The sequence below is a fragment of the Lutzomyia longipalpis genome, chromosome 1, assembly GCF_024334085.1.
Source record: "Lutzomyia longipalpis isolate SR_M1_2022 chromosome 1, ASM2433408v1".
Taxonomy (NCBI): domain Eukaryota; kingdom Metazoa; phylum Arthropoda; class Insecta; order Diptera; family Psychodidae; genus Lutzomyia; species Lutzomyia longipalpis.
The window spans coordinates 35,167,897-35,185,142 of record NC_074707.1 but is presented as its reverse complement, the minus strand read 5'-3'; the positions used below and the strand labels follow the sequence as shown (position 1 = coordinate 35,185,142).

General features: G+C 34.7%; 3 protein-coding genes across 3 annotated transcripts; 1 reads left to right on the top strand and 2 right to left on the bottom strand.

The window, feature by feature from the left end:
• Positions 1–1,619: 1,619 nt before the first annotated feature.
• LOC129786301 (uncharacterized) lies at positions 1,620–2,783 on the bottom strand. Its single transcript, XM_055821215.1, is given in 2 exon segments — positions 1,620–1,879; positions 1,882–2,783. Coding segments are annotated over 2 exon segments (249 nt in total). The 5' UTR covers positions 1,970–2,783; the 3' UTR covers positions 1,620–1,718.
• Positions 2,784–5,632: 2,849 nt separating this feature from the next.
• On the bottom strand, positions 5,633–11,410 carry LOC129789868 (medium-chain acyl-CoA ligase ACSF2, mitochondrial-like). Its single transcript, XM_055827007.1, has 4 exons — positions 10,860–11,410; positions 10,604–10,787; positions 9,754–10,187; positions 5,633–5,723 (listed from the first exon to the last, which is right to left on the bottom strand). The coding sequence occupies exons 1-4, from the start codon at positions 11,408–11,410 to the stop codon at positions 5,633–5,635; spliced, it is 1,260 nt and encodes a 419-aa protein (XP_055682982.1).
• Positions 11,411–12,369: 959 nt separating this feature from the next.
• On the top strand, positions 12,370–16,890 carry LOC129789795 (medium-chain acyl-CoA ligase ACSF2, mitochondrial-like). Its single transcript, XM_055826876.1, has 5 exons — positions 12,370–12,868; positions 13,674–13,995; positions 15,075–15,533; positions 15,616–16,132; positions 16,205–16,890. The coding sequence occupies exons 1-5, from the start codon at positions 12,370–12,372 to the stop codon at positions 16,820–16,822; spliced, it is 2,415 nt and encodes an 804-aa protein (XP_055682851.1). The 3' UTR covers positions 16,823–16,890.
• Positions 16,891–17,246: the final 356 nt, after the last annotated feature.

Below are 17,246 nucleotides of genomic sequence, written 5' to 3'. Positions count from 1 at the left end.
GATGAACACTTTTATATAAAAAAAATCTAACTATTGAATGTAGTCTGTATTGCTCAATTTGTGGTATATGCACACACGCGGGAGGTGTTGGAAAAAGTCTTTCACTGGCACTTATCTATGTACGGAAATTATGGTGGCCATTTGGTGTGGTGACCAACGCCAAGATCGCGATTGGTATGGTCTTGATGTAATCGCACGAGTAACTGACCCGTGTCCTCATGCGCGAGATCACCACGGCGATTCGAGTTTTGTGAAAGAACTCCACATTGCCCGAGAAGGAGGAAGACAAGATCACCACTCCAGAATACTGATCATGCGGCTTCTAGTTTAATCAAATATATATAACCAGGGAGATCGTGTTGGCACGATAATGATGGTGATCTCACGGTAATTGCCATGGAACGCCTTGTTATTTATAAACTTGACAAAAATCTTCGCGCGGAGAAAATTCTCACGCAAAATTGTCGCGATCACCATACATGATTTTCCAAATAGAGATGATCTTTCACGAAGATGACCCATTTTTTCCGCACGATAGACCATCCAAAAGAGATCGTTTTTTTTTGTTTCGTTCTTTTTTTGGCCAACCGTTCGCCGTTAACGTGGGCAGAGAGAGACGTTGAATATGCAAAAGGAATTGAAATTGGTTATTCTGGAATGAAGGTGACGTGAGAAATCGGAGAGAAACTCGAGCAGAGTTAAATTACCTGTGTGTGAGGGGCAGTTAACTAAGCGAATTTTAGGTTTTAGTTCTCTTTGAACTGCGAAATATACTTTTTATTCAAATAATTTGCCTTAAAATGATAATTAAGCACTCTCACAATATTTGAATTATAAATTGCGATCTTTTAGTTGTAATCTTTAAATGGCAGCATATTCTGTGCACTAAACCAGGCAATGAAATTCAAAGGTTAGGATTCTTAGGATTTTCATGTGTATTAATATTCAATTTAAAAAATCAATATTTCAAACTGGTTAAGAATGGCTTAAATTTTTTAACCGACTTCTGACATTTTCTAAAAAAGCTATTAAGTTACGTTAGGTGACTGAAATTATTTTACTTTATTAAATCAACTAGACTTTGTTCTCTGAATTAAAAATTCTGTTCAAGAATAAAAATTGAATTGAAAAAAATTCTTTCAAGGCGAAAGAATTGAAGTCAGAATTACCGTTTTACATAATGGCGAGAATATTTTTCAAATTACTTCTACTCACATTTTCATTTATTGAAAAATTGTCTAGTGGACCTAGTTCAATTAAAAAAAATTGTTTAAATCGTCTTCGAAAAACAAATAACTTATCAATTAAGCTAATTTAAATCGAATTAATTTTCTTAGAGTTATGAAGCGATCTTAAAAAAAAATGTTTCTTTCATTTATCTCAAAAACCCATCATAGCCTGTAATTTTAAAGTTTCGTTAAAATCGTTCTTACAATATAGGAGTAAGCAGGAACGGATTAATCTATTATTTCTAATTATTAATTGAATATTCTCAATTTGAATAACTTTGAATTTAAGCAAATTTTGTGGCAAAAAAATCAACTGAAAATTATTCGGAATATAAAAGACCGTGAATTTTATTACTTGCCAGCCCCCTGCACATTGCGACTCACCTGAGGAGTGGCTCAAGAGAGCGATGTGATGATAGATGATTAAATAGGTGAAACGATGGAAGGCACATTGGAGTGTTGTGAAATTTTGGAATAGCTGGATACCGACTACTGTCGCCTCTCGGCCCTAGTGGCCCTATTCTTCTCTGCCTGCTCCTTCTCGCGGAGCTCCTTGATAGCCCCCACGGTGCCCCACATGATCTTGGCCCGGACATGCGTTGTGGGTTGAACAATTATATTGGCAGCCCCCTTGCCGCTTGTGGAATTAAGACACTGCCATAGGCACTGGTGTATGGCGAGTGATTGTTGTTGTAGTCTTTGGCACCGCCACAATTTTTGCACTGATTTGCTGGCATCATCGCGCGCAATTAAACGGACACAGAGAAGCACACACCACGCAGAGCGACGACACTCGAGGAGTCACACCGAAATGATGACCAATTGTCTCACTCAAATGCACCCAGTGCACTCACAGCAGAGCCACGTTGTGATGATATAGAGGCTCTCCTAGAATACCCGATGCACAGTGTTGATCATCGCCAACACAGAAGATCACCTCCTACCTCAATTCACCGCCAAGCACAATCAATTAGTCACTCTTTCGGCCGCAACAAGATGCACAGAGATCGCGCGCACAAACCACAAATGGTGGAACTTGCAAATCTCCCCAAGAAGCTTTAGCACCTTATCAATGGAGGATCAACGAGGAGCAATAGGGTGGTTGTGAGTTATGCAGAAATTTGAGTTGAATCACCTTCGACGGCACGGATTAAAATCTCCAGCACAAACTCTATTGACTTAACTTCAGTTCAATTCACTTGACTTTAGCATTATTGAGGTTCCACACATAGAGGCGCAAGAGTGATGCTTCTTACACTCTAATAAAATACATGGAGAGAGAGATCGCACACACCTACCGTGGGATTGACCTCTAAAGCTGCCCGAAAACCCACTCTTGGCACCCGCGCGCGTTCAAAACTCTTATGCTGCGGAGCGTTGACCGAGGATTGGGGAATCCCGTGCGAAGAATCTGCCAGGAGATGTAGTACAGTGTGAAGTACCTACCACGCTAACGTCTTTGGCGGAAAGGTACCACCCGAAAAAAAAGTATCAAAACCGTGTGAGTCTCTTCTTCATCTTCTCTCTCTACTGGGGGCTTTGTATTCAAGTGTGTCGGTGTGTCCGATGAGTCCAAACGACAAGCTGAGTGCCAAGAGAGTGAGACCTACTTCCACAGATCCGCAGATTCAGCAAGTGTGTCAGTCAGACACAGACGAGTAGCTCTCGTACAATTTTTTCACGTCGCTCTCCTCAATGAATGCCCCCATCGCTACTTCGTCAATTTAAATTCAATTCATGATATTCACCCAATAAATGTGTTTCACACATCACAACTTTGCCACTAAAGCTATCACGCATACACATTTAATTTCATTCAACACATTTGCATCCAAGAGAGCACCATTCAAATTTATTCAAATTCACAATGAAATTTTACGTTTATAATTCTTTCACCAAGGTAATGCCCGGAGGTATTACTTAATTTTCTAATGTAATAAAAGACGAAATTTATTTTTATATCATTTGCATGGCCGGTAAATAGCTGGTGCTGGCTTTGCTGCTTTTACTGAGGTGAGCGCGGGAAAAGCTTGATATTTATCCGATAATCACCTGAGAAACGAAGTTTCTTTTGAATTAAAATGCAACGATTTTTTTTTTAAAGATTTTTTTACTTAGAAAGTTCATTTATCAGGGATTAAAAAACTTATTGAGATAGTCTAGAGATAATACTGACCGGGTTTTCTTTATGAGGAATTCTTGAAGGAAATTTCAGCACAAAGAGGATGCTAAAGAAAATCAGGAAATTTTCTTTATGAAAAATTTGCTAATATTCTCTCATTTCTAGGAAACTTAATTATTTATTTTTCTAGTAATTACATAACTCTTATATTTTGCATAAAAAGGCATATAAATCGGAAGAAATGCACCTCAAATATACATACCTCTTGGAGAGCTTTTATAAAAAAAAAGCTTCTTTAATAAGATAAAGTTCTAGTTTTAAGTTTTTGATACTTACAACGTCAATCATTTATTTAATGATGAAAAGGTTCAATTTCCACTCATCGAAAGGACTCTCCACCATCCAGACCATCCATAGCTGTGCAGTAATGAGTCCTGTCAGAAACAGTTGAATAAAATGAAAGCATTTGGCAATATAGAGAATCAAATAAGTTCTTTTCAAATAATACGTCCATCTGAATTCCAACTGATTTTCAATGTAGCTAATCACACTACATAATGATTTCTACTACACACAGAATTTATCCCTTGGGAACCAATTTATGTACACGTCGTACATCCACCCACATACACCACCCATAAGTATTGAGCAACAGATGAATTTCATGGGAAGTTTCTGGTGTCATCGGTGTGTTTGGGGAATGTAATTAAAAGTCTGTTGCGAGTAAACTTGCCGAGAGCATCAATTCAGCAACAGCGTGGAAAAGCGATACCTGCGTACGATAGGGGGTGAGTTATGATTTATGGCACCCTCTCCGTTTTAGGTCTGTATGCTGTATACAAATTTTACGCAAATACAACTTTCATTGAGCGGAAAGCATCTGCCCAACTCTTTCCCACCCACATCGATTTTTGGCACCTCTCCGGAGATTTACGTCCCACGGGAAGTTTTTGGATCCCCCTAAGCGCTTCCTTGTTGCCAGCAACTGTGTGCAAAGCAATCGGTGTGGAGTGACTTTGTAATCCCAATGGGCAAATAAAAACAAACATTTCGCCTTTAATTTCAGCATACAAGCACTTTTCACTCTCTTGATCAGAAGTTCTTTAATTTTGGTAATTTGAGGATGTTTTTTGAGAGAAAATAAATTTTCTTTCTAAAACTCTTAAAGCTCTTAAATTAGATTTTTTTAAATAGAATTTAATCTTTAGTTCTATTGATTTAATCAATTTATTCCAGATTAATTGAACAAATTTATACTGTTTCTATTCTCTTCTAGAGATTTTATTTCAATGTTCATTCATTTTAAATCTAATTTATTTTTAAAATCCTTTTTTTTTAAATAAAAATAATTTGATTTCTTCTATCGATTTGGAGTAAAATAATCCAGATTATAATCTGGAAAATTTCTAAACTAAAATAGAAGTTCTTGAACTCCCTCCTCTTACGAGAAAATTGCATAAAATCAATCAATATTAATTATTTCATTGCCACAATCTATTGATAATATGTAGACACTATGAGAATATTTAGCGACACATTATTTCTAAGAAAATTTTGCAATAAACCAATAAAATTGCAATTAATTACGGGGAAATTAATTAATGCGAATTTTGCAAAATTAGTAAACATCATTCACACAGTGGGTGTTTCCGCGAATTTATGTATCCATCCGGAGACATTTGTATTAAAATCTATTTGTGAAATATGAACATGTAATTGCTGTGCACAGTTTATGTCAATTTAGCACACTTGCAGGACAAATGAGATAGGCAATAAAATAAAATTTTAATGGACTGCTATATACTTCCCAACCATATGCCTTGTCGTTTTTTTTTTGCACTTTTTGTGGAAATTAATTTTCTCTGCGTCACAATTGCCGTTAATTTGGTGAAGATGGAAGATTTTCCTTGGCGCGATTGGCGGGATTGAGAAAGAAAAAATGTGCGTGACGGCAATTTAATGGTTAAGAAAAATGCTGTGAATGATCTCAGCAGAAAAAGTGACAAAAAGCATTGCATGTGGGTGGGATTTGCAAGTCAATAAATCCTTGGATGATTATCCTGGGAGGAAATTGTCATCGTATGTGAATCCGAGCAACACACATATTCACTCCAAAAAGATTCTCGCCTTTTTCCAACGTGCCTTCTTGGCTGTATCTTTGCTTTTCACATCCACGCACCAGTTTCTTCCGTTGTCAATGAAAAATGGAATTTGGTGGCGTCATTTGTGTAAGTCCCTCCTGCTATATAGCAGTTGGGACGACACTCTCCCCCTATCATCCTTATGATTCACGACATTCCATTGGATTTAGAGAAATACAAACAGTGGGATTTTCCGAGGAAATCCTCAGTAATTTCTCACAAATGCCATTACTAAATGCGATTTTACATTTTACGGAACATTTGTTTTGGCTTTCACTTCGATATTTTCATTTTTGTACGTCCCCAAAATATTCTTTTTTTATATTTAGGAATACTTATATTAATTCAAAGGATCATTTTAATGGAGCTGCTTTTGCTTCTCTTTAAAGCTCACCTAAAGTTCGAAAAAATGAAACAAAAATCCCTTGAAAAGTTTAGCAAAGTTCAATACGTTATATAAAGAAAAGTTCCGTGCGGGAAGATATTTAAATTGGGATAATCCCTCTTGTTTCGCAAAAGGCGAACATTTAAATACACACACACACCATATCCAAAAAGCTCCCCGAAAGACTATTCATTAAGGAGTAAATTAATCACTCTGATTCCTCCGTGTAATGCAGACAAGTAATGAGGTCAATCTGGGAACGCAATTAAGAGATGTAAATAAATTTATTAGACAGTCTCATTCACCCCTTGATTCCTCTCTGTGATAATGATAAAATGTGTGGAAAATGTTCTCTTTTAGAGCTCTCTGTGGGTAACATAGAAATTCACTGCAAAAAGAAGTAAATTTGTGCTAAGTATGTCCGTGGGAAGAAAATTTATTCTCGTCTATCTTCTTGTGGTGGTGGCTTCATTGATATTACTCGCAAATTGATTTTCATCTGGATGAATTCAAGATGCTGGGGGTAATGCGAAAAAATACCTCTTTGGCACGTGGAATTTATTCTTAGGAAATGGATATCTTCACAGTTCAACAGAAAGTCTTCAAAGAAAATTTTCTTCTTCTAAACTTTTCTCATAAACTTAAAGTGACTGAACGAGTTGTACATAATACGGGTTTGAACATTCTCAACAAGAAATTTTCTTTTGAATTTAATCTTTCCTCTATGCTGTAAAGTTGCGCTATATTCCCCTTTGTTTATTTACCTTTCATACTTTGAGAAAAGCATCGGACTGTGACCAAGTCCCTGTTTTTGTACGACAAATTGGAAATGATAACACGTGTTTAGATTCTCAAATGGATGTTTTGCTACAATAATACAAGATCAGTAAATACGTAATATAAAAAGCTTCAAGCGTGCAACTTTTTCCGTGTAACTGCTGAAGAAACTATATAAAAACAGCTCGATCTTGAATTGAGAGCATCATTGATAGCCTTAATTAAATTTACAAGTTTTTGCCACTTGGTCTCCATTTTATTACTTTAAAAAAACTTAATGGCTTATAATGTTATTTCTTCAAAACTGTCGTTTCCATTGATTTATTAAATCATTAAAATTTCTCTTTTTGAAGATTTTATTTAGAAAAAAATCTAAAAATTTTAAATTCAGTAAAGCTTCTGCGAAAGCTCTTCTGGATATCAAAGCTGAACTTCCTTGAGATTTAAAGATCTTTCCGGCTATATAGATCCTGATAGAATCCCAAAATTGTACAAATAAAAATGAAGAAGAAAAATAACTTTGATTTACATTAAAACTTTTCCTGCCTGTGTTTTTAGGATCATCGATGACATGAATCTTTTTATGTCCTGAAGGAGTTTTTTTTTCCTATTCCAATTGTTTCTATTCTCCCCATTATTTTTAGAACATCTTAAATATACCTGAATATACAAAAACTTTGCAAATCCTGCAAAAAGTAAAACGACATGGTGAAAAATTAGTTTCTTTGATGTTCTTCTCGAGTAAAATAAGACATTGTTTTTTTTTAGTTTTTATATACAAAGACAAAAGAAGATATTTCCTTTTTTTAGTCTAGTACGGGTTTAGAACGTTTAGAATCTTCTTTATTTATTCTTTATTGCACCCCTGAGAAGATTTTAAAAAATAATTTGATTTTTTCACTTCTTTTTCAACATAAAATGATGAAAAGACTTTATGTAGGTTCATATACATATGTAGGTATGTTCCAGAGAAGAAGCCATTAATGTCACGGAAATATGCCTCATGTCATGAAAAGAGAAAAAATGTGTATGTCATTTGCATGCTTTCCTCCGCATTTCCCAGAGTGTGAAATATTTTAAAGGAAATGTACATGATGAGGGGCAGTATTATGATGATAGATGGACTGTGAGAAGCGCATACATATAATATTTCTCCTGCTACATCATCTAGTTGCATCGTGCATAATGCAAAGTCACCGTAATCATATTCAATTAGCGTCACCCGTGAGCTTTAATTATCCTCTTGAGCACATAAATATTTAGGCGGTTATTCACTTTGCTGTATTACGCTAAAATCTGCTACACTGTGAGATTGAAAATCAATTTCCACTTAATGACGGATGATGTTATCACTCCATTACAGCGCAATGCCATGGGCAATTTTGACGAAAGTCTATAGAGATGGTGATTTCTGGAGATAAATCTTTCCGATAGAGGGTGAGAATTTTGGGATTAGAGATGAAAATGATGAAAAGTTATGTGGTGAGGGTGGTGAGTTTTTCCCAATTTTTCCTTATTTTAAAATGTGTCGTCGATTAAATCAATATAGAGATGTTCTCTCATTATGACAATCAGGGATCCACACAATCAATGAAATTTCAAATTTAAAGCAGAATATTTGTTCTCCTTCTGTGTGTACAAGAAGGATATAATTGCCATCGCACGAGTAAAGTATCACGCTCCAGAAGATTCCTCGCAATATTCTCCAGACAATAATTTTATTTACTTTAATAAATCCACATTAAATAACACTGCAGGGTGTGAAGGGTTTTCAATCTTTCTAGAATACTTCCACAGGATGCTTCTTCTGTATACATAATAACAATACGGATGTACAGCTTCGTTTAATTTACAAGTTTCCTTATGACAGAGGTTTAATTTGTCTCAAATGTTATAAGTTCGATGCATTTGTTCATTGAGCTTTGTTAAAATATTTAATAATAAATGACGAAAGTCATATCTCTATTTAATTGTTATCCATAATTAAACTCTCAGAGAATCATAAATGCAACATCATATTTTGTTCACAAGGTTATGCTGGTTATGCTCCACTATAAAAGTTCGCAAAACTTTTCATATTTAGATAGGAATTTCACAATAAACACGAAATTCTGGAAAAGAGATTGTGGGTGAAGAGCATATTTGAAAATTTACGCACAACACACACACACACCACAAAATATTATATTTGCCAACATTACGCAGGCTTCGGCCGGATATGACGTCATCGAGCGGCGTGGAGCTTTTGCCATCTCTTCCCCCATGCAACAATTTCATTTCGTCCAGCGTGAAAGCTCGCAACGAATAAATTCCACACACAAGTTCACTTGAGTTAGTGCTGAGTCAACCCACTAGTTGATGTAGAGTTGAGGAGAGAGTTGGAATGCGTGGGTGAGATACTCAATGGGAAGTGTTGTACTAAATCGCATGCCAATGATTACATTTGTCAACAACACAGAATTTATGCTCATCAGCACGTGAATCAGGGAGTAATTGTATTTTATACCATTTTCGCGCGATGGCACTTGGAGGAAAAGGTGGTGGTTCTCCCAGCCCGTGGCAATTTCAATGATTTTTATGTGTCATGTCGATATATTGAAATTGTAGGCATTGTAAATTATTTCACGCTTCTATATTGCAAAATCGATAAAAGAGATACCATCACCTTGTATCATAAACATAACTTTATTGACGACACATTGTTGCAGGGAATTGAGTAAATTTTTCGAATCATTTGACATGTGTTGATAGTGCATGATGTATTGAAATTATACGTTAGATTTGCAATTGAAAATTAGGGCAACTTCTGCAAATATCCAAAAATAAAATTAGGAAGAAGGATTTGTTAAAGGAACAAAAACAGGAAATTCAAAAATGATTTTTTAGGAAACCTACTCTAAAAACCTTTATTTTCAGCATCATAAAAATTGTTTTCTTAGTTCAATCTTTTTGATTTTTCCAGACAAAGTTTTAGGAAAATCGCCAACCAAACGAACATAGCGAGGAATTTTAATAGATTGAATTTTCCCTTTGCAAAATTCATAAATTTCTTCAGAAGAGAGAGAATCATGTCCTTCACGAAGACGAATAAAAGCACACAGCTCTTCACCCCAGTGCTCATCTGGAACTCCTACAACGTAAGCTTCTTCAATAGCCGGAAACGTTCCCAGAAGACTTTCAATTTCTTTAGGGAAAATTTTTTCTGATCCTTTTGTGATGATGTCGCTGATCCTTCCAATAATCTTGCCGTAGCCATTTGGTTCGAGAATGAAGTAATCGCCTGTTTTTAGCCATCCATCAGATCCAAGAATGTTTCTTGTTTGCTCTTCATCACCCCAATAGCCCATCATTGTGGAATATCCTCTAATACAGAGCTCTCCTGGTGTACTAAATGGAATTATCTTTCCCTCATTGTCAATTACTTTTGCTTCTAAATGACTAAAGACATATCCAACAGTGTCTATGATTTTCTCATCTTCATCATCGGGCAGAGATGCAAAAATAAAAGCACATTCGCTTATACCCATAGTTACCTAAAGATTATATAGAAAGAAAAGAACATAAAATACCTTTGTAAAAAATTGTTAATAAAGTGATCAATTAATTTAATACACACCTTTAATTTTTTCAATCCCAACTCTTTCTTTATATGAGAAAAAGCTTCAGGTGAACAATGCATCCCAGCTGTTATTCCAATTAGGTTGTTGATGTCCAATTTGAGCTTCTTTTGCTGAGATATTAATTCAAAGAACAATTTGGGCATTCCAAAAATTAATGAACATTTTTCTTTCCAAATCGCATGAAGCGTTTTCTCTGGATCGTAAATAAAACTTGGAATTATGACAGTTGCGTTGTTACAAAGAGCTCCCACTAAAGTTAATACAGCGTACAGATGACAGAATGGTAGAGGTATGCAGGTCCTAGTATTACTTATTTCATATACGCTCACATTGTGACAATTATTAACTAAGCAATTGTGGCTTAGTAGAACAGCTTTTGGTGGTCCAGTAAATCCTGAAGTCATCTGAATGTTACATCCACTATCGGGGCTAATGTCTCCCTGTTCACTTTCTATCTTATTTATTTGATGAATTGTTGCCAAAGACATAACGTCCCTAAGACGAACAGTTCCTCTAAAATTTATTCAAAATTTTACAAAAAATCAGTTCTATAAAAAAAATCTAAAAATGAAAGCTATAACTTACGGATAGTCTTTCTCTGAATCAATGATTATGGTTGAAAGAAAAGGTAATCTTTTGCTTTGAACCTTCTTTGAATTGCATGAACTTAATTCAGGAAGAATTTCCAGGAGTTGGTCATAATAAATCTTGGAGCCGAATTTCTCCGAAGCAACCAGAGCTTTTGCAGAAACTTTATTCAAGCAGTCCTGAATCTCTTGTGGAGTGTAGGTTGGATTGAGAGACACGGAAATAAGACCAGCTCTGGCAGCAGCAAACATCGTGATGGGCCATGCTGATACATTCGGCATTAAAATGCCCACACGGTCACCTTTATCCAATCCCAGGCATTGGAATCCTGCTGCCAGACGATCAGCTTCACTCAGGAGTTGTTCGTATGTAAATCTTTTATTTTCTTCAACAAACACAAAAGCTTCCCTCTGGGCATTGGCTTGAGCAGAAAGCTTCAGCTGTTGTCCAATTGTTCTGTAAACCAAAGGGTTCTTTCCAACACTATGCACATAACTGAGTCCACTATCACTATTTTCTTGAACACTTTTATTTTTCTTCACTCCCATTTTGTCACAAATGCTAAATCTGAGTCTTCTGAAAGTGCTTATATAGCTTGAAAAGATATTTAAAAAAAAATTGATGGCATAATAAATTACGTTTTGTTGTTGCTTTATTACCTAGAATTTCTTGCTCTTAATAAATTTAGGGAAATAAGAGGAGACTATAATCAAGAGGGAATTTATAATTTATGAATTTTAGATGTAATTTTTAATAACTCTTCTTCTTCAAAAAAAATTACTTTTATAATACACAGAAAGCCAAAAGTTATATCTGGAATAAAATTTTGCTTAAAACTTTTCCATGATATATTCGTGGTACACTATGTTAATGAAACTTTTCTTTTACACCACAATAAAAGGACTTTTCACAAATAAATTAGTTTAAAATTAACTAACTCTCCTCTAATCATCCCTAAATATTTTATTTCGATACTTAGCATTTAATGAAATGTCTAGTAAACTTTTAAGAATTATTATACTAATTTTAATAAAAACATCTTCAATATCAAAGTATCTGTTGATAAGCAAAAAATTCAGGAATAGTCAACTCGTATTTCCTGGTTGCAATAAAAACTTAGTTTTAATGCCTGACTAAGACGCCGAAATTTTATTAATTTTAAAATTAAGTTTATGTCTCTTTAAGTCTCTATGACCTTATAATGTAACTTAACGTATTCCCTAAGTCAGTACGTAATATCAAAATTTAATTTAAATACCTACTAATTTTATTGCTTTTGAACACTTTTATAGGTTTAAGAAGCAATCAAGATTATATAAACAAATTTTGTCATTTTAACAATATGAAAAAAATATACAAACAATTTAATGTCACAAAGCCAATCTAAAAAACTAATAAAAAACTTGCATGTTTTCCTTGCATGAATAATATAAATTGAATTAAATTTAGTAGTTAGGAGTACATTATATAAGCTTGAAATAAATTTCATTGCCGCAGTCGTGTCAAAATGGGAGTAAAGAAAACTAAAAATATTCAGGAAAATGGAGAAAACTGTGGGCTTAGCTATTTTCATAGTGTTGGAAAGAATCCTCTGGTTTACAGAACAATTGGGCAACAGTTGAAGCTTTCTGCTCAAGCCAATGCCAAGAGGGAAGCTTTTGTGTTTGTTGAAGAAAATAAAAGATTTACATACGAACAACTCCTGAGTGAAGCTGATCGTCTGGCAGCAGGATTCCAATGCCTGGGATTGGATAAAGGTGACCGTGTGGGCATTTTAATGCCGAATGTATCAGCATGGCCCATCACGATGTTTGCTGCTGCCAGAGCTGGTCTTATTTCCGTGTCTCTCAATCCAACCTACACTCCACAAGAGATTCAGGACTGCTTGAATAAAGTTTCTGCAAAAGCTCTGGTTGCTTCGGAGAAATTCGGCTCCAAGATTTATTATGACCAACTCCTAGAAATTCTTCCTGAATTGAGTTCATGCAATTCAAAGAAGGTTCAAAGTAAAAGATTACCTTTTCTTTCAACCATCATCATTGATTCAGAGAAAGACTATCCGTAAGTTTATAGCTTTCATATTTAGAATTTTTTTTATAGAACTGAACTTATGTAAAATTTTGCATAAATTGTAGAGGAACTCTTCGACTTAGCGATGCCATGTCTTTGCCAACAATTCAACAAATAAATAGCATTGAAGAACAACAGATAGACATCAGTCCAGATATTGGGTGTAACATTCAGATGACATCAGGTTTTACTGGATCACCAAAAGCTGTTCTACACAAACACCTCACTTTGATAAATATCCCGTCTCATATGCGGAAAATTAAAATTAATAGCACAACAACATGCATACCATTGCCATTCTGCCACATTTACGCATTACTGTCAATAATGGGATGTCTTTGTAACAACGCAACTGTCGTAATTCCAAATTTTATTTATGATCCAGAAAAAACGCTTCATGCAATCCGGAAAGAGAACTGCAGAATAATTTTTGCAATGCCTAAATTGTTTATCGACCTAATATCCAAACAAAGAAAACTAAAATTAGATATTAAGAACCTAATTGGTATAACCGCTGGAACACAATGCTCGCAAGAACTGTTGATACAAATGAAGGAAGAATTAGGATTGAGGACATTAATGGTAAAGTTTTTACTATACTAATCCTAGTTTTCTGATATTTTATTTTTAATTATTTTTGGTTAAAGGTCCACTTAGGGATGACTGAGTATGGAATCAGTTTTGCATTTCACCCTAAGGACAAATATGAAGACAAGTTTGAGACAGTTGGATGTCTTCTAGATCATCTGGAAGCAAAAGTAATTGACAACAAAGGAAAGCTAGTTCCATTTGGTACACCAGGAGAACTCTGTATTAGAGGATATTCCACAATGATGGGCTATTGGGGTGATGAACAGCAAACAAGAAAAATTCTTGGATCTGATGGATGGCTAAAGACAGGCGATTACTTCATTCTCGAACCAAATGGCTACGGGAAGATCATTGGAAGGATCAGCGACATTATCACAAAAGGAACAGAAAAGATTTTCCCAAAAGAAATTGAAAGTCTTCTAGGAACGTTTCCGGCAATTGAAGAAGTTTACGTTGTAGGAGTTCCAGATAAGTACTGGGGTGAAGAACTGTGTGCCTTCATTCGTCTTCGCGAAGGACATGATTCGCTCTCTTCTTATGATATTTATGAATTTTGTAAAGGGAAAATTTCATCTCTTAAAATTCCTCGTTACGTTCGTTTGGTTGAAGATTATCCTAAAACCTTGTCCGGGAAAGTAAAAACAGTTGAGCTTAAGAAAACTTTTAATATAATGGAATTCATAGTCGTTAAAAGTATAACTGAAAAATAAGACAGATACTTTTTGTAAGAAAATTAACAGCAGACTTTTTCATTATAAGGTTTTTAACTGCTTAGACTCAATGTAGTATGTGATTAGTAACTAAAAACATGAATAAAATAAGATGTTAATGGGATATTTTTTTATAGCACCCCATTTGTTTCTTTATTAGATAATGTTTCTTCTACATATTCTCCTAAAAATTTAAGAGATCTTATCAAATTTAACAAGATGTGTTTTTGATAGTTCATAAATAGTATATTCTTTGTTACTCATTATATATTCTTGCAAAATTTAAATGCAAGAAATTACTGAAATATCGTAAAATAAAAAAGGCCATTTAGCCAAAATACATTATTCTGTTAGTTGGTATTCTACATAAATGATAGAATCAATTGTCATTCTTAACTGAAATCTTCAATAAACAAATTGTGGGATAAAAAGGAAATGAGATAACGTACTACCCATTTTCAACATAAAGAGCATAAAACTTTAATTTTGAGTTCTAAACTTATTAACTGCTAACTGTTAACTAATATTAAAAACTTTTATATACACACTCCGAATAAGACTGATTAATCACAGTATAACACATATATGTATATGAATTTCCTGTTGAGGAATACCAACTCCGGTAACAATTGTACGTAACCGATGCACGTGCAACACTTGTGTATGACCAATAAAATTATTTTTTTAATAAGCTTTTAGAGTATATATAAGCTCTGAAGAAATTTCCTTGATTCAGTCGTGTCAAAATGGGGGTAAAGAAAATTAAAAGTGTTCTGGAAAATGGAGAAAACAGTGGGCTTAGTTATTTTCATAGTGTTGGAAAGAACCCTTTGGTTTACAGAACAATTGGACAACAGCTGAAGCTTTCTGCTCAAGCCAATGCCGAGAGGGTAGCTTTTGTGTTTGTTGAAGAAAATAAAAGATTTACATACGAACAACTCCTGAGTGAAGCTGATCGTCTGGCAGCAGGATTCCAATGCCTGGGATTGGATAAAGGTGACCGTGTGGGCATTTTAATGCCGAATGTATCAGCATGGCCCATCACGATGTTTGCTGCTGCCAGAGCTGGTCTTATTTCCGTGTCTCTCAATCCAACCTACACTCCACAAGAGATTCAGGACTGCTTGAATAAAGTTTCTGCAAAAGCTCTGGTTGCTTCGGAGAAATTCGGCTCCAAGATTTATTATGACCAACTCCTGGAAATTCTTCCTGAATTAAGTTCATGCAATTCAAAGAAGGTTCAAAGCAAAAGATTACCTTTTCTTTCAACCATAATCATTGATTCAGAGAAAGACTATCCGTAAGTTATAGCTTTCATTTTTAAAATCATATTTACAATATTCTAATAATTTATTTTATGTAAAATTTTGCATAAATTGTAGAGGAACTTTTCCACTTAGCGATGTCATGTTTTTGCCAACAATTCAACAAATAAATAGCATTGAAGATCAACAGGATAATATTAGTCCGGAAAGTGGATGCATCATTCTATTTACTTCAGGCTTTACAGGAAGCCCAAAAGCTGTACTATTAAGTCACAATTGTATGATTAACAATGCTCTTCCTACGAAAATAGTCGAAATTAGTAAAAGCAGAGTATGCATGCCTTTACCTTTTTGCCATTTTTACGCACTAGTGACAACAATGGGAGCTTTTTGTAATGATGCAACTGTCATAGTTCCTAATTATATATTTGATTCTGAGAAAACCTTCAATGCAATTTACAAAGAAAAATGCACAATAATTTTTGGGGTGCCTAATTTGTTTATGGGACTTATGTATACACAGAAGAAACTTAAATTTGACTTTAGTAATTTGATTGGAATAACAGCCGGAGCGAATTGTTCACCTGAAGCATTTTACAAAATAAAGAAGGAGTTGGGATTAAAAAAATTAAAGGTGCCTTTTGTATACCTTCATTTATTTATTTATGATTTTCTATCTAATCATATATAATTGTTTTCTTTTTAGATCGCTATGGGTATGACAGAGAGTGGAATAAGTTTCGCATCTCTTCCTGATGACAAAGAAGAGAATATTATAGACACGGTTGGATATCTCTATAGTCATTTAGAAGCAAAAGTGATTGACAATTATGGAAAGTTAGTTCCATTTGGAACACCTGGAGAGCTCTGCATTCGTGGACCCCTTACCATGAAGGGCTATTGGGGTGATGAAGAGCAAACAAGAAAAATTCTTGGATCTGATGGATGGCTAAAGACAGGTGATTACTTCATTCTCGAACCAAATGGATACGGGAAGATTATTGGAAGGATCAGTGATATAATCACAAAAGGATCAGAAAAAATTTTCCCAAAAGAAATTGAAAGTCTTCTAGGAACGTTTCCGGCAATTGAAGAAGTTTACGTTGTAGGAGTTCCAGATGAGCACTGGGGTGAAGAGCTGTGTGCTTTTATTCGTCTTCGTGAAGGACATCATTCTCTCTCTTCTGAAGATATTTATGAATTTTGCAAAGGGAAAATTCCATCACTTAAAATTCCTCGTTATGTTCGTTTGGTTGACGATTTCCCTAAAACTGTATCAGGGAAAATTAAGACGATTGAACTTAAGAAGAAATTCAAATGTTAACCAATGGGATGGTAAAACTTTGTATATTCCAGTCTTTTACTCAATTAAATAGAGAATATTTTTATGTAATAATGTCTGAAAGTTTTTACTAAAAATATAATTCTATTTCAATAAATTTTCGAAATTCAAGACTCCCGCTTTCTCGGTTTGGTGTGAAGAAAGAATCCTGAACGTTATTAATTCATTATGAATATATATCTTCATTTCTCAAGCATATATGTGTACGTACTTTATCGAACATATTTATAACGAAGTAACACCCAAAATGGTGTGAGTGGAGCGCGTGTCTGAAGAAACCCATCCACTGTAAATTGACTTTCGATTTGGATTATTTTTCGATTTTTCGCCCCTTAATACGACGCATTGCAAGCATATCGTAAATTTTACACTTGGATGGTACCAAATGATGTTGTCAGTGGCAGAA

Coding starts and splice junctions, on each gene's coding strand:
- LOC129789795 (XM_055826876.1), top strand. CDS start 12,370: ATGGGAGTAAAGAAAACTAAAAATATTCAGGAAAATGGAGAAAACTGT. Junction 13,996..15,074: donor GTTGTAGGAGTTCCAGATAA/GTACTGGGGTGA, acceptor TTTGGTTTACAG/AACAATTGGACAACAGCTGA. Junction 15,534..15,615: donor GATTCAGAGAAAGACTATCC/GTAAGTTATAGC, acceptor CATAAATTGTAG/AGGAACTTTTCCACTTAGCG.
- LOC129789868 (XM_055827007.1), bottom strand. CDS start 11,410: ATGGGAGTGAAGAAAAATAAAAGTGTTCAAGAAAATAGTGATAGTGGA. Junction 10,188..10,603: donor TAGTTAATAATTGTCACAAT/GTGAGCGTATAT, acceptor TATAATCTTTAG/GTAACTATGGGTATAAGCGA. Junction 5,724..9,753: donor GAGCACTGGGGTGAAGAGCT/GTGTGCTTTTAT, acceptor AATCGCATTTAG/TAATGGCATTTGTGAGAAAT.